The sequence below is a fragment of the Chrysemys picta genome, chromosome 1 (genome assembly GCF_011386835.1).
Source record: "Chrysemys picta bellii isolate R12L10 chromosome 1, ASM1138683v2, whole genome shotgun sequence".
Taxonomy (NCBI): Eukaryota; Metazoa; Chordata; order Testudines; family Emydidae; genus Chrysemys; species Chrysemys picta.
Genome location: NC_088791.1, coordinates 54194650 through 54210176, shown reverse-complemented (window position 1 = coordinate 54210176; position 15527 = coordinate 54194650). Strand labels below are relative to the sequence as shown.

Sequence of the window (15527 nt, the reverse complement as noted above, 5' to 3'; positions counted from 1 at the left end):
CAAGTAATAGTTAATACAACAAAATATAGGCCAGTGTTTTCTCTCCTTACCAGCAGAAATTTCCCCATTTATAACACTGCAAAAATCCACACACTTACAAAATCATGCAGAGTTTTATTTTACCTTTGCCTGCACCTACAGCAGGAGGGAGAATACCAGCTTTAATGGGGGAAAATAAAAATAGGACACTATATAATTAGATACAACACCAGAGGGAACATATATATATAAATATAAATTGTCATAAAAGCATGCTCTAAGTGAAATATATTAGATCAAGGGAGTAAGAAATTAAATACATACTTATGTTGAACATTGATTGATTATTCTAAAGTTAATATACATGCATTTATTAATCTCTACTGTTCATGCTTGTTAACATTCACTTTTTTTAAAAAGTTAAATTTTATGATATAACAAGAATACACCTATTAGATCTACTGGGTTTCATACCAACCAGTTCCAACAAACAATAAGCTTACCAAGTATGAAACAAGTAAATCTAAAGCTCGCAATAAAACAGAATTTAATATTAGAGGTGTGCAAAATTATCAAAGGCCGCATCACAAAATTTCCACAGTGATTTTAATTATTTAAATTGAATTTCCATAATATTTTAAAGGATAGCACTCCCAACAGAAGAATTTTGTCCCAGATCCTAAATCTAAATGCCTAAAACAACGTAAGCTTGTAAAGCAATACTCTTAGTCCTAAATTAACATGTGGCTGTCCCAGACTTTTCAACTGATGACCATATCCTGGACTGGTCTTGGTCCTAGCTGTGGTACTACATTTACAGTACACCCATGTTCCTACTAGGCCCATGAGAAAACATTTAGACTATGTATAAGTTATTGTGATTTAGAGATTTGTATCGTTTTAGACTTTATAGATTTTCTACTACCCAAACCGTAGCAGGCAGCATTTCATGACTTTATCACTGGATGAAGGATAATAACCAGAACATTGTACCTGTGACCAGAAGCAGTCATGGAAGCAGAATAATATAGATATAGTATAGATGACTGGGAAAGGCACTTAAGAGTATGTAAAGTTGGATAAAACGTTGAAAGGCACGGCCTAGCCCTGAAAAGCAAGTAGCTTAGGTCTTGTAAAGAAAGTGATATACGGAGGTGGCTTTTTACACCAATTTTTTTAAGCATCAGTTGTGGTAGAAAATTTTTGCACATCTTTTCTTTAAAATCTGTTCTAAATAGTTTATATTAGTGCACACTAAACTAGGTATTCGCTAGATAATTTTTAATAAAGAGTGCTTCAACAAGGAAAAAGTACTAACATTTTTAATAAAACAGGTAGGATTCTTTAAACTTAAATGGACTTTCTTTATACATACCCATCTTACCTTCATCCATAATTGTTACTGCTTCCTCAGTTATTTGACTTCCAGCTCCAACTGATGTTTGTGCATAAAAGTAAAACTTGTATCGTGTGCTGTAATTTAAATTACTTAATATCAAGCTGGTCTCGTTTGCAGGAATTCTGATCTCTACCAAGGGGCCTAATTCATGAGTGCTGTTAACTGTCATTGTGAGAAAAGCATAAAGAGTTAGATGGTTTATCTTTGAATATCTAATTAGGAACACAATCTATATTACAGTTGTGTTAATTAAAACATTTTATACCAGGTACTGCCTTTCTTTTCAAATTTCTCTACAGTGCTGTTCATTTTCTGATTCCAGAAATGATAAATACTGTAACTTCTGCTATCTGACTTGATAAATCAGCTACATGCTGGATAGAGGCTAGGCTTGTGTGGCTGTGTAGGGGGCATAAGGTGCAGTTTACTCACTCCTGAGAATGTCAGGGAGACAGGGAGATATTTTTACCAGTAAAAAGACTAAGGGCAACATTTCCAAAAGCACCTAAGTGACTTAGGAGCCTAAGCCCCATTTTGAAAAATGACTTTTTGACAGATTTTCAAAGGTATTTAAGGGCCTAAGGATGAAGATAGTTCTCTAGTGGGATTTTCAAAAGTGTCTACATAGGTTAGGTGCCTAAATGCCTTTGAATAATCTGACGTTCAGGCACTTAGGAGTGTAAGTCACTTTGAAAGTCACTTATGAAACTGGGACACCTGTGTCATTTTTGAAAATGGGACTTATGTGCTTTTGAAAAATTTATCCTAAAAAACTGCTAAAACCTAATGAATATGCTAAACTACCTACCTAAGAATAAAACACACTAAATGTTGGGACAAAAATAGTCAAATGATTGCTAACTGGTGCCAAGCTATTGCAGCAGTTGAACAGAAATTGAGGCAGCTGGGAGTTTTTTATGTGGGAGGCACTTATGGCTCCAAATGATTCTAGGTGCATAGCCGGAGACAAGTGCATCCCAAGGGCAGGGCTGAGTGAGAAGCCATCTTGGAGATGAATTAAAATTAAGATACTTTCTGATATCAGTAGATGATTACGTGATTAAAGGTCCTCATTACTGTCATTACTGTACAGTACTGTACTGTCATACAACACACATTTGTAATCACACACACACACACACACACACACACTCCACAGTCAAATGAACCCCATATGCAGTGAATAAAACATTCCAAATAGGACAAGCATCATGTTGCCACTAGGTTTTTTTTTATATTCACAGTGTTGACTTGAACATTCATAAACTGTAAATATATGCACATATGTGCATATTATATATGGTCCAACAGGTTTTTTATTTTTTGGCAAAATGATTCATGCTTCCTTTCAAAATATAATAAAAAGGTATGTATGTGCAATTATCAACTAAACAATAAAAAAACCACTCAGATGAACCTGCAGCTAGAGCCCGTCAATACAGACATCTTTTCATATTACACCAGCTCTGCAGGATCAGGCGTAGGCAGTTGTTCTAGGAGATACCAGCAAAGAAAACTCCAGCTCTACATGAAGGAGTGTTTGTGATGCAGCAGGTGGAAGTCTTCCCTTCACATTGATAATGAATTAAATACACCTTCGGCCACCTGGAGTACTCAGCCAGTAGGAAGGATGGGATGCACAAGGTGTTTGAGATGGCCACGTGGGCTGCCCTGCAGACCAAGCGCGGGCACAAAAAGAACTTATGCCAGTTGCTGTAACCCCCACCACCTCCCGCCAGGCCCTCCTTCTGATCACCATGCTTGGGAGGTAGAGGGGTCAGGGCCCCTCCATCATAGTCTCACAGCTCCAACGGTAGAACTGACCATTTTCTCTGGCTGCCAGCGCCTCTTGCAGCCATGTGGGGTGATCCGTGGCACAATCCCAGCCATGGGGGCCCCCAGTCTCCCTCCACTGACAGTTCACGAGGGGGGCAGGGCACCACTGCCTCCCAGCAGCACTGCCTCAGCCAGGAGCGGCGCCAGGGTTTTTGCCGCCCTAGGCGGCAGCGCTCCTCCTCTGAGCATTTGGCGGTGGGGGTCCTTCCGCTCTGCGTCTTCAGGGCACTTCGGTGGCGGGTCCCAGAGTGAGTGAAGGACCTGCCGCCGAATTTCCACCGAAGACCCGGAGCAGAAGGACCCCCCGCCACCGAATTTCCGCCGAGGGCAGCAAAATGCTGCCCCCCAAATCCTGCTGCCCTAGGCAACTGCCTAGGGTCGCCCAGTGGAAGCGCCAGCCCTGGTCTTAGCCCCTTCCAGTCCCCCCTTAATCAGAGCCTGAAATCACTTGGCTTGCCCAGAACAGCCTGCCCTGCACCAGAAGTCCTGGCCAGTCACAACCTGCAGGCCCTCACTGAGGGGCTCGGTGCTCCTGCCACCAGTTTGAATAGGTCAGCCTTTCCCTCCTCTGGCTCCTAACCATGCCCCCTGTTTGCTCAGGGGAGCGCTGGATCATCATCAAGGTGCCCCTCTCCTGGGGTCTGCCTCCTGCCCCAGGGCAGGGTGGGGTCATGGGTGCTGCCCCCTGGTGTATAGGTTTCTCCCTCCACTCTCCTATTTATCTCTTGCCAAGCAGAGGTGGCCACTCATAGAACTATATTTTTATGCAAAGGCACTGCGGGCTGCTTTGCCTGAGGAGGGCACCCAGCTCCCGCTCTTCCCTCTCAGGGCCAAGGCTCCCTTGCCTCTCCGCAGTAGCCAGTGCCACAGTCAGATCATTGCAGGCATGCTCTCCCGGCACTCTGCCTCAAGTCACAGATGCCGGCCATGCTGTCCCATCTGGTTTGTACGCACATGGTAAAAGTGGTCATTACTTTTCAACTGTACTTGAAAGACAAACAAGATGACTCTTAGGGACTCAGTCTTTCAGAAAATAGATGAAACAATTCCAGACCATTTGTAGTCATGATAAATCTGACAATTTTTGCAAAATTATATTCTGCCTACCTACATTCCCCACACATGTCAACTGGGGAGAGTACTTTCTATCCCAGAAGTGTTGTGTAATGATACTGTGTTCTGTTGAACCATTGTTGTTACATTTTATCACAGAGCTCTCTGATCTCCAGTGGTGGATGAAGTAATTACTATATATTCGATGTAAAATCAGTTAGTAAGTTTTATAAAAGGATCCAAGTGTATGATATATGCTACATGTCAGATATTTATCATGATCATAGCAGAGAGCTCAACTGTATTTATTACAGTAACAATACTGTATTTCTGCTATCATTTCTAAGAATTACATTGCTTCCAGGAGCCCAAGTCAGGGTCAAGGACATATTGTACATATAAAGAAATGGTTCCTGCCACAAAGAACTTAACATCTAATTTAAGATAGAAACATTTGAAGTAGATGAGACAAATAAATGGAAGGAATGCAGGAGGAAGGACAATTAGTTGGACTTGATTCATTCAAAAGTTTTTGGAGTTTTGAGGGGTTTAGTTCTAAGATGTAAATAAAACCAAAATCTTGATAACACCATTATCCTGCCTAACCATTATCAGTTGGCTATTTACTGTAGACATCATGGTAGAAGTGGGGATCTGAAGGAGGACAGGTTAGTGGCTTTCCAGTCTAGATTGAGAGGATATTCCATGACTTGTTTATTGTTTAGCTGACAGTTACACATCATCTTTTACTTGCATTTTGGGATGAAGCATGGATCAATTAATTGTAGAGAAGTACAAATCAATAAAAAGCTCACAGTTGTAGCCCAAAGGATGAACTCTTCCAATTGCGACCATTGTCAATGTAGATCAACCTTTACCATATTTTAACAAATATAAGATTCGGTATGATTTATTTTTAATTTATAGAAGGTATACCACATAGTTGTTGTAAATTGTGAAAAAAACTACTGAATTAAGGATATAAATTAGTATTCAGCAGGCAGGTGGTTTGAGACAGGTTTTTGATTTTACCATTATTTACTTACTTGGTTGAAACTTTAGTGTATACGCTATCAAAACACCATTTGGGTGAGTAGGTGGACCCCATTCCAAAGTGAGAGAGTCCAGTGTTGGATTAGTAATCTTCAAAAAGGAAGGTGCGCTAGGAACTTGTAAGAAGAATATATGGTAAATGCTAAGTATATGGCACTGGAATGTCTTATAAAATACTATGGCATAACTTCTGTATCACCCTTACATTTGCTTTCACTTTTGTACATACAAACATAATGTTTAATATCGTGCCTAATATAAACCCTCAATTTTATTTCTTTCAGCTACCCAAGAAAGTTTAAAATTTAAGAACAATCTTACAACATGCTATTTTTGAACTTACTAAGCTTAGTTTTATACCTTAATTTCCTCATTTCATACCTCCTTCAGGAGTCTTAAATAATTTGTCAGGGCTTGCTGGTCCTTCCCCTTTACCATTAACAACTCTAACATTCAGCTTGTAAGAACTATAAGGCTCCAGTCCTGGCAACATTCCATGTGTCTTGTTTCCACTGAATGTCAGAATCTTTTTCTCCACATGCCGCCGCCTTCTTTTAGATAAACTCTGTACTTTCCAGTAGTAAATCTACGCATTAAAAAAAAAATCTGTAGTGAGTATTTTGGTGTTCCAGTTTTGCAAACTGGTAGCTATGGTTCTTTTCATGAATACCTAACTACATTTTAAAAGGTGGTTACTTAGGACTAGAGAGTGGCTTTTCAGCAAACTCCATGTAAGGGGCAGTGCACAGTTGCACTGTCCCAGAAGCAGACCAAGGATCAGACTGTGACTTTCAGAATCTTGCAGACATGTTTGTGTGTGAAAGACACAAGGGATTGTTCTAGTCTGGAGTGATAGGCAAATCATCAAAGGAGACCTACAATCCAGTCCTGCAACAAAATCCACACAGGTGCAGGAGTCTGCCTGCCTTCATCTCACTGCAGGATCTGGGTCTCAGTCTGAGACAGGCTGAGGATAACCAATGAAGCTTCTTTTGCAGTTCATTTTACATAAAAAAAAATTTTTTAAAAGGAACTTTCCCCCTGAGCTGTTGTAGAGGGTGTTCTTTCTTCACATCAATTCATGTTCTCTTGCTTCTGAATGCTTAACCCTCTTTAATGAGGGATAGATACATGAAAGTGAATGAACAGACACTTGGGATGAATTTTAAGCAGACAGCCATTTTATTTAACAGTGATGAGGGGCATTATGTGCCCTGCCTCCCGTGCACTCATACCAAGCATTTAACATTGTGGTGTTCAGAACTCCCACCACAGAACTAATAACTAGGCTCATCCCTAGGACTCAGCTCATTTTTGAATCCTCTCCACCTCCCCAACATGGAGGGGTAAGAGGCTCCCAAGGAAGGACTTCAGGTCTCCCCTTTTTCCAATCGGCGAAAGGTCCACCACCACAATCCCAGGTCTCATTTACCCCTGGGATCTGGTCCCTTTTATCCTTATCCAAATTGGAAACCAGCCACAAGGCAAGCTAAGCAGTCTTACTTTCCTAATGTTAAGCCTTTTAAAGTCTTAATGCTATAGCCTCCATGATGTTGCAAGGAAGGCAAAGAAATCCACCAGACCAGGCCCTCTTACCAATTTGGTCCAATGGGAAAAAATTCCTTCCTGATCCCAAAATGGACAATTAGTCAGACTGCAGCATCCTAAATAACAGCACCAATATTGTACTAAGTATAACAATTAACCAGTGAGTCCATTCCCCCATGTCCAGCCAATGGAAAGGCAGCAGAAGTGGCAGAAGGTAGCCCCCAGTTGTAATAAATCACCCGACAAATATACCCTTATTGTGAACCAACTGTGGGAACACTGACAAAAGTTTACAAATGGTTCCAATCACATATGACAATAAATGTTGATGGGAACGGGTGCAAAAAGGAGAAAGAAAGACTGAATTAGCCTTAACAAAAAGGCTTGTTGATATTACTCAAGACTTTGTTAAGATCATGTCCGATAAACAAGACACGTGTGGGACCAGAAATCAATGAAAAATGGCTACTTACTGGGTCTGTAACTGTGGTTCTTTGAGATGTGATGGAGACGTGTATTCCAAATAGGTGTGCGCACCCCATGTGCCAGAACTGGAGACTTTTGCCTACCAGTAACCGTAAAGGGGCGGTGCTCACGCCTTGTGTCCGCAGTCCCTCCCCTATATAAGGCAGCACTGCCTCAATCGCTCTCAGTTCCTTCACACTGAACATCCAGGGAAGACTCTGAAGCACAGGGGACGGAGGGTGGGTTGTGGAATATACATCTGCATCCCATCTCAAAGAACCCAATTACAGTAAGTAACCAATTATTATTCTTCGAGTAGATGTAGACGTGTATTTCAACTAGGTGACCAGTGAGCAGTACCCCCACCTGGAGGTGGGGCTCTGAGTCTATCTGAGTAAGGATCACAGGACCGCTCTTCTGACATTAGTGTCTGCTCTGGAAGAAGCAGTGATCGCGTAATGATCCGTAAGTGTATGTATGGACGCCCCTGAGGCCACCCGACAAATGTCCAATATGGAAAGGTCATTGAGTAATGCTACTGACATTGCCTGTGCTCTCGTCGAACATGCCCATATCTGTTGAGGAGGCGTAGCTGATGCTATCTGATATGCAGTCTTGATACAAGACATTACCCATCTAGAGATGGTCTGCAAAGAGATTGCTTGTCCCTTCATGCAGTCCACATAGGATACAAAACAGGCCAGCCAAAGCACAAAATTGTTCGGTCCTGGTCAGATAAAAGGCTAGACAGCATCTAACATCTAACATATGGAGGCATTGCTCCTCAGGGGAGGAATGCAGCTTGGGGAAAAATACAGGCAAATATACCACCTGGTTCAATTGAAACTGAGACACCACCTGGCACACAAACTTGGGATGTGGACAGAGCATAACCTTATCCTTGGAGAATTGCATGTAAGGAGACCCTACCATTAGGGCTAGCAACTCACCCACCCTCCTGGCAGAGGTAATGGCCATCAAGAATGCTGTTTTCTGAGACAGGAAAGGCAGTGGCTACGAAGCAAGAGGCTTGAATGGAGGCCCCAGTAGAGCTGCTAAAACTGTGTTCAGGTCCCACAACTGGCTTTAGTACTGGATGATGCAGGTGGAGAAGTCCTTTCAGAAATCTCATCACCATGGCACTGGAGAAAATCAATTTTCCTTGGAGAGATGGATGAAATGCCAATATTGCTGCCAAGTGCACTCTTAGAGAACTGAGTGCTAAACCAGATTCCTGAAGGTGTAGCAGGTACTCCAATACGTCCTGGATGGAAGTCTCTGCTGGATGGCTCCACGGGCCAAAGACCATATGGAAAACCTCTTCCACTTCGCCAAGTAGACTATTCTAGTGGAAGGCTTCCTACTGTTAAGTAGGGCCTGTTAGACAACCTCCGAGCAATATTTTTCCTCCTTGTTCAGTCATGCAGCAGCCACACCATAAGGTGCAAGAGGCTGATCGCTGGATGCAAGGTGCAGCTGCAGTCCTGTGTGAGGAGGTTGGGAAAGAAAGGAAGTGGCATGGGATGCTGAACTGACAGAGTGAGGAGGTCCCAAAATCAGCACTGTCTTAGCCATGATAGGGTGATCAGGATGAGCCTGCCTCGATCCACCTTGAGCTTGGCAATGACCTGGGGAATGAGTACAGCAGCCTTGACTGCCAGCTGTAGTGCAAAGCATCGGAGAGGGAGCACAGGCTGAGCCCCTTCAAGAGCAGAATAGGTGACACTTCCTGTTTTCCCGCACTGCAAAGAGGTTGATCGTGGGGATGCCCCACATTGTGAAAACCATCCAAAGGGCCTCCGCCTTCAGGGACCATTTGTAGCTCGGGGAGAAAAACCTGCTGAGATGATATGCAAAGTGGTTCTGGATCCCTGGTAAGTAGACATCTATTGGGGTGTGTAGTGAGTCGGTGTGGCTCCCCTCCTGCCCAGAAGAGGGAGCACCCTTGCAGGCACCGGAGTGGGTGGAGCCACCGCCGCCTGTTCCCGCCCCCCGGAAGTCAAGGGGCGGAACAGGAAGTATAAAGGCCGGCCGCCGGAGCTCAGTCAGCGGCCAGCCACCACAGGGAGTAGACGTGCGGCCGGGAGCTCCCGGCCGCGAGACCCCCGAGGCCAGTGCCCTGACTAGCCGGAGCTGCCCTGGGCCCACTACGAGGAGGAGCCGCCGGAGCCCGTCCGCTCCTGTCGTTGGGAGGAACCCTTGGAACCCCCCCACACTAACCCTGAAGGCGAGACCGCACCAGAGCCCCTCCGCCCCTGCTGTTACCCGGAGGAGCCGCCCGAGTGCAATTGGCCAGATTTCCCCACGGAGCTGCTGGACCTGCCACCAAGCCCTGGCCGAGAGGAGCCCATGCTGGTGGACTGGCCCGGGCCCGGTGCCACGAACGAGGTAGGCCCTGAGGGGGAACCTGGAAGTAGCCCGGGGGTAGCCGACCCCGGTCAGGCTGCAGACGAATGTGAGCCAATGTCAGTGTGTTTCGGTCAGGATACCCCACTGACCAGCAGCGGTAGTAACCGCTGCTAGGGCCCCGGGCTGGAACGCAGTGGAGTGGGTGGGCCTGCGTTCCCCCCTGCCACCCCGCTCACGGGTGGCAGGCTTCCCCCTCACCTAACGCTCGGCTGTAGGAGCCTGGGCGTACTAACTGTTTGCTTGCTCAGCCCCTGCACCCAAGGAGCAGGGGCTATAACTGTGTGTGCCTCGCCCTGATCCAGGGCCTGGGCTCCCCAACTGTTTGCTTGCTCAGCCCCTGCACTCAAGGGCCTGAGCTGTAACTGTGTGTGCCCCGCCCTGATCCAGGGCCTGGGCTCCCTAACTGTTTGCTTGCTCAGCCCCTGCACCAGAGGGCCTGAGCCCTGAATTAACTGTTGTCTGCTCAGCCCCTGCACCAGAGGGCCTGAGCCCTGAATTAACTGTTGTCTGCTCAGCCCCTGCACCAGAGGGCCTGAGCCCTGAACTAACTGTTGTCGGATCAGCCCCTGCACCAGAGGGCCTGAGCCCTGAACTCACGGTTGCCTGCTCAGCCCCTGTCTGAGGGCCTGAGCCCTGAGCTAGCTGTCGGTTTTGCTCCGCCCCTGCACCGGAGGGCCAGAGCTTCTGAACTAACTGGCTGTTTACTTCCAGCAGTAGTGAGTCGGTGTGGCTCCCCTCCCACCCAGGAGGGTCGAGCCCCGGCACGGACCTATTACAGGGTGATTTCTTCTTCAATGTAGAACTGGCACAAGTTGATCACCTCCAGGCAGAGTGATCTGGAGCGAGCTCCCCCTTGTTTGTTCACACAGTAAGTTGTGGTGGTATCATCCGTGAGTATGTGAACCACTGAACATCTGATATGGTCCCAGAAGGTACGACATATATTGTGGATGGCCCAAAGCTCCAGCACATTGATGTGGAGCAAGACCTCCTGTCCCAACCAGAGGCTGCACCCTCAACAAGTCCAGATGCTCCCCCAATCCAGAAGGGATGCGTTGGTAGCCGGTGACTTGGTCGGAGAGTGTTAAGTGAAGGGGATGCCTTGCACACATTGCATGGGGACTCCCACCACCACAGGGACTCCAGGAATGATGGAGGAAGGTGAACCAACCTGTCCAGAGAATGCAGGGCAGGGCAGTAAACCATCCTGAGCCACATCTGACGAGGGCAAACACACAACCTGGTGAGTTGTACCACCTGGCCCAACATGGTCAGACACATGCCGACTGTTGTAAACGGTTGTGATTGCAGATCAAGACACATCTGTCGAATTGCCTGGAAGTGGCTGGTCAGCAGAAATGTCCTTAACCTCGTGGAATCTAGCAGGGCCCAATGAACTCTGTTTGCTGAGCGGGAGCCAAGGCTGACTTCACGGTGTTTTAAATGAGTCCAAAGAGGTTGAGTAAACATAGCAAGGTATCAATATGGGCAAGAACCTCCCTTCTGGAGCCATCCTTCAGCAGCCAGTCGTTGAGGTAGGGGAAGATATGGATTTTCTTCCATGACTATGGCCATGCATTTGGTTTAGACTTGGGGGGCGGAGAAGAGAGGCCAAACGGAAGCACTGTGCACTGAAACTGTCAGTCTCCTACCATGAAGTGAAGAAACTTCTTGTGATTCGGCAGAATGGTCACATGAAAATAAGCATCTTGAAGGTCCAGAGCAGTGAACCAGTTGTTCTGAGACAAAGCAGGGAGGATACCTCTTCCACCACTCCCAATGCTAGCTGAGAGCTGACCCGCTCAAAGAGCAGTGTCTCATGAGAGGGGGTCCCCGAAGAAGGATGGGGAAGTGGGGGGGCAAGTGGGCTTGGAGAAGAACTGGATGGCACAGCCAGATCTGACAGTGTCTAGGACCCCGCTGTCAGAGGTAATCAAGACCCAGGCATTGTAAAAATGGGCCAGCATGTCCTCAAAGGAATGGGGGGATGACAAGGGAGGAAGAACAACTGGAACAGTGCTCTGGTCCAACAAGTCAAAATGTCTACTTAGCATGCACCAAAGAGGGCACTCAAGACCGAGTGCTTCCTCTTATGAGACTTGTCCCTCTTCCTGGAGTAATCTTGCTGTTTGGGGGAAGGGCTGCACAAATGGGTGCTGCAGCCTGTACAGCTGTTGATGATGTGTCCTGCAGTGGAGTCTCTGTGAGGGTGGCACATACACCCCCAAATACCTTAAAGTAGTCCTCCAATCCTTAAAGGAATGCAGGATTTCATCAGTCTTGTCTGAAAACAAGGTTCAGCCATCAAAAGGCAAGACCTCAATCGCTTACTGGATATCCAGAGCGATCCCCAAGTTTTGGAGCCAGGAAGTCCTCTTCATAGTTATTGCCCCTGGCTGAAATGTCTGCAACATCAAGGGTGGATTGCAGAGATGTTTTGGCCACCAAGCAGCCCTCAAAGACAAATGCCCGAAACTCCTCTTTTGAAGCCTTGGGCAATTGCTCCTCAAATTTGGCCATAGCTGACTAATTAAGAAAGTAATATTCAGCCAGCAAAGCTTGCTTGTTTGTGATCCTCATCTATAGTGAAGAAGAGATCTATATCTTTCTTCACAAAAGGTCCAGGCGCTTAGAGTCTCTGTTCTTGGGAGTGGACTTGAATCTGCCCTGCTGGGCTGTCATTCATCGCCATGACCACCAGGGAGTTCTAGGCCAGATGGGAACAGAACCACATGCATCCCTGAATAGGCATAAAACAGCACTTCTCCAAACGCTTGGCCACTGGCAGTACTGAGGTCAGTGTACCCCAAAAAGCTCTCGCAGGCTCGAAGACCGCCTTGTTAATTAGAAGGGCCACCCTTCCAGGGACAGAGGGCTGGAAAATGTCCATGAGTTTATGGGTATTCTCCTGGAGAAACTCTGCTTGAATACCAAGGAATGCAGCCACACGGCGTAAAAGGTACTGGTATGCCTTGAAGCCCTCCAGGATGGAAGGGGAGGATGAACCAGGCAACACCACATTGTCTGGGGACAAGGACGAGGCTGTTGGCTGAGCCACAGATGTGTCGCTCCTGAGGTAGAATCTGCAGATGGGGACACTCTGGTGGCTCCACAGGAAAGGGAACCATGGACGTCTGGACTTGCAGCTGATCTGCAGCCCTCAAAGTCACACGAGTAGGCAATCTTGGTTTTGACTTGAACGAAGGAGCTTCCCACTGAGCCCATGGGGGCTACTGGTATCGGTAAGACATTGGTGGCCAGTAGACATGGGGCGCGCACACTCGTAGTTGGAATACATGTCTGAATTTACTTGAAAAATAACCAAAATTAGTATGTCAGAAACCAGCTTTAATTGCTGGACAAAATAATGAGGGGACAGGCTAGTCTGCTCATCACTCTCTTTTGGTGTCCTTAAAAAAGACTTAAGGGAGAAAAATCAAAGCAAATGCAACAATTACTGAATGAAAAAAGGAAAGGAGTAAGCTTCACCATCATGGCTGCCACTCCTCCAGCTCCTGGGAGACCTGGGATCTACTGTTACACTTTTGGGCATTTGTCATCCTGATCCTGAGAGATGTTCTGATCAGCCCAGGCTGGAGAGAGAGACCCAGATGACATCACCACCTCCACTGGTTTTGGCTGAATCCTGAACCCACCTGGGATGTGAGACTGTTACTTCGTCCCTTGTTTGTCCTTTTACTTCCCTACCTTATTTCTTCTCTTTCCTGTCCTTCTCCTATTGCTTTTTGTCTAACGGGAGTCTCTTAGAAAGCAAAGACTATATTTTGGAACACTGCTGTAAGCTTGTGACCAGAAAGACAGCTAAAAGCAATGCCCAAACAGCCCAATGCTGATACAAGTTTGTCAGGTCTCAGAGTGGCTGGTTACACCACATATTGTGCCTGTGTTCTCCAGCAAAGAGGATGCAAATGAGAATCAACACGAGAGACATAAACTGCATATTCTCTTTGCTGTTCTTTTCTCTTCCCTATTGTGTGTTGTCCTTGTCTCCGTGGGTCCTGCGTTTCCTGACGGATTTCGCTCAGAGGCTCACTTTGACCCTCCACTTAACCCTTCTCTCTCTAGAGACAAGGGTCATAGTCTACTGAGCCATTTTCATCATAAGCCAGTGAGGGAAGTGAGGAGAAGCTATCCTCCCTTGCACAGTCTCTGTTGTCTCCCAGTCTCAGCCCAGGGAACCTAATAGTATCAGTTATGGTAGCTGACCTTTTAGGAACAGGACATGTTCAATTCCCTGGGCTACTTCCCCACAGCAGCCCCCACTTCCTCAAGCTCCACTTCACCCTCACCTCAGGGTGACCAGTGACATCTTGGGAGTGGACTTGACTCTGTCAATCTGTTTTTTCAGCAGGTGGGTATTGTAGTTTTAAGAATGTTTAAAACTTTGTCCTCACCCACAACTATTTCACATTTGGGGACAATATATACCTTCAAGTCAGCGGCACTGCTATGGGTACCAGCATGGCCCCACAGTATGCCAACATTTTTATGGCTGACTTAGAACAACGCTTCCTTAGCTCTCATCCCCTAACGTCCCTACTCTACTTGCGCTACATTGATGACATCTTCATCATCTGGACCCATGGAAAAGAAGCCCTTGAGGAATTCCACCATGATTTCAATAATTTCCATCCCACCATCAACCTCAGCCTAGATCAATCCACACAAGCCGTCCATTTCCTGGACACTACTGTGCTAATAAGCGATGGTCACATAAATACCACCTTATACCGGAAACCTACTGACCGCTACACTTACCTACATGCCTCCAGCTTCCATCCAGGACACACCACACGATCCATTGTCTACAGCCAAGCTCTAAGATACAACCGCATTTGCTCCAATCCCTCAGATAGAGACAAGCACCTACAAGATCTCTATCAAGCATTCTTAAAACTACAATACCCACCTGCTGAAGTGAAAAAACAGATTGACAGAGCCAGACGAGTACCCAGAAGTCACCTCCTACAAGACAGGCCCAACAAAGAAAATAACAGAACACCACTAGCTGTCACCTTCAGCCCCCAACTAAAACCTCTCCAGCGCATCATCAGAGATCTACAACCTATCCTGAAAGATGATCCTTTACTCTCACAGATCTTGGGAGACAGACCTGTCCTCGCTTACAGACAACCCCCGCAACCTAAAGCAAATACTCACCAGCAACCACACATCACTGAACAAAAACACTGACCCAGGAACCTATCCTTGTAACAAAGGCCGATGCCAACTCTGTCCACATATCTATTCAAGTGACATCATCATAGGACCTAATCACATCAGCCATACCATCAGGGGCTCGTTCACCTGCACATCTACCAATGTGATATATGCCATCATGTGCCAGCAATGCCCCTCTGCCATGAACATTGGCCAAACCGGACAGTCTCTACGCAAAAGAATTAATGGACACAAATCTGACATCAGGAATCATAATACTCAAAAACCAGTGGGAGAACACTTTAACCTGTTTGGCCATTCAATGACAGACCTGCGGGTGGCTATCTTACAACAGAAAAACTTCAAAAACAGACTCCAACGAGAGACTGCTGAGCTGGAATTGATATGCAAACTAGATACAATCAACTCAGGATTGAATAAGGACTGGAAATGGCTGAGCCATTACAAACATTGAATCTATCTCCCCTTGTAAGTATTCTCACACTTCTTTCAAACTGTCTGTACTGGGCTAGCTTGATTATCACTTCAAAAGTTTTTTTCTCTTACTTAATTGGCCTCTCAGAGTTGGTAAGACAACTCCCAC

The 15527-nt window shown here is 46.1% G+C and overlaps 1 protein-coding gene across 42 annotated transcripts in view; it reads right to left on the bottom strand.

The window, feature by feature from the left end:
* Positions 1 to 15527, bottom strand: part of NRCAM (neuronal cell adhesion molecule) — a 300157-nt gene that overhangs the window by 38964 nt on the left and 245666 nt on the right. For 16 of the 42 annotated variants that reach the window (XR_010590368.1, XR_010590369.1, XM_065556848.1 and 13 more), the window contains 4 exons: positions 5702 to 5906; positions 5314 to 5436; positions 1364 to 1540; positions 124 to 159 (listed from right to left, as the gene is read on the bottom strand). Coding sequence is in view for 40 of the 42 variants with exons in the window: in XM_065556848.1 (XP_065412920.1) it covers positions 124 to 159; positions 1364 to 1540; positions 5314 to 5436; positions 5702 to 5906 (541 nt within the window). In the remaining 2 variants the exon portion in view is untranslated. Of the gene's footprint in view, positions 1 to 123; positions 160 to 1354; positions 1541 to 5313; positions 5437 to 5701; positions 5907 to 15527 lie in introns of all 42 variants that reach the window. The other 26 variants (XM_065557026.1, XM_065556977.1, XM_065556883.1 and 23 more) reach the window with 2 other exon arrangements.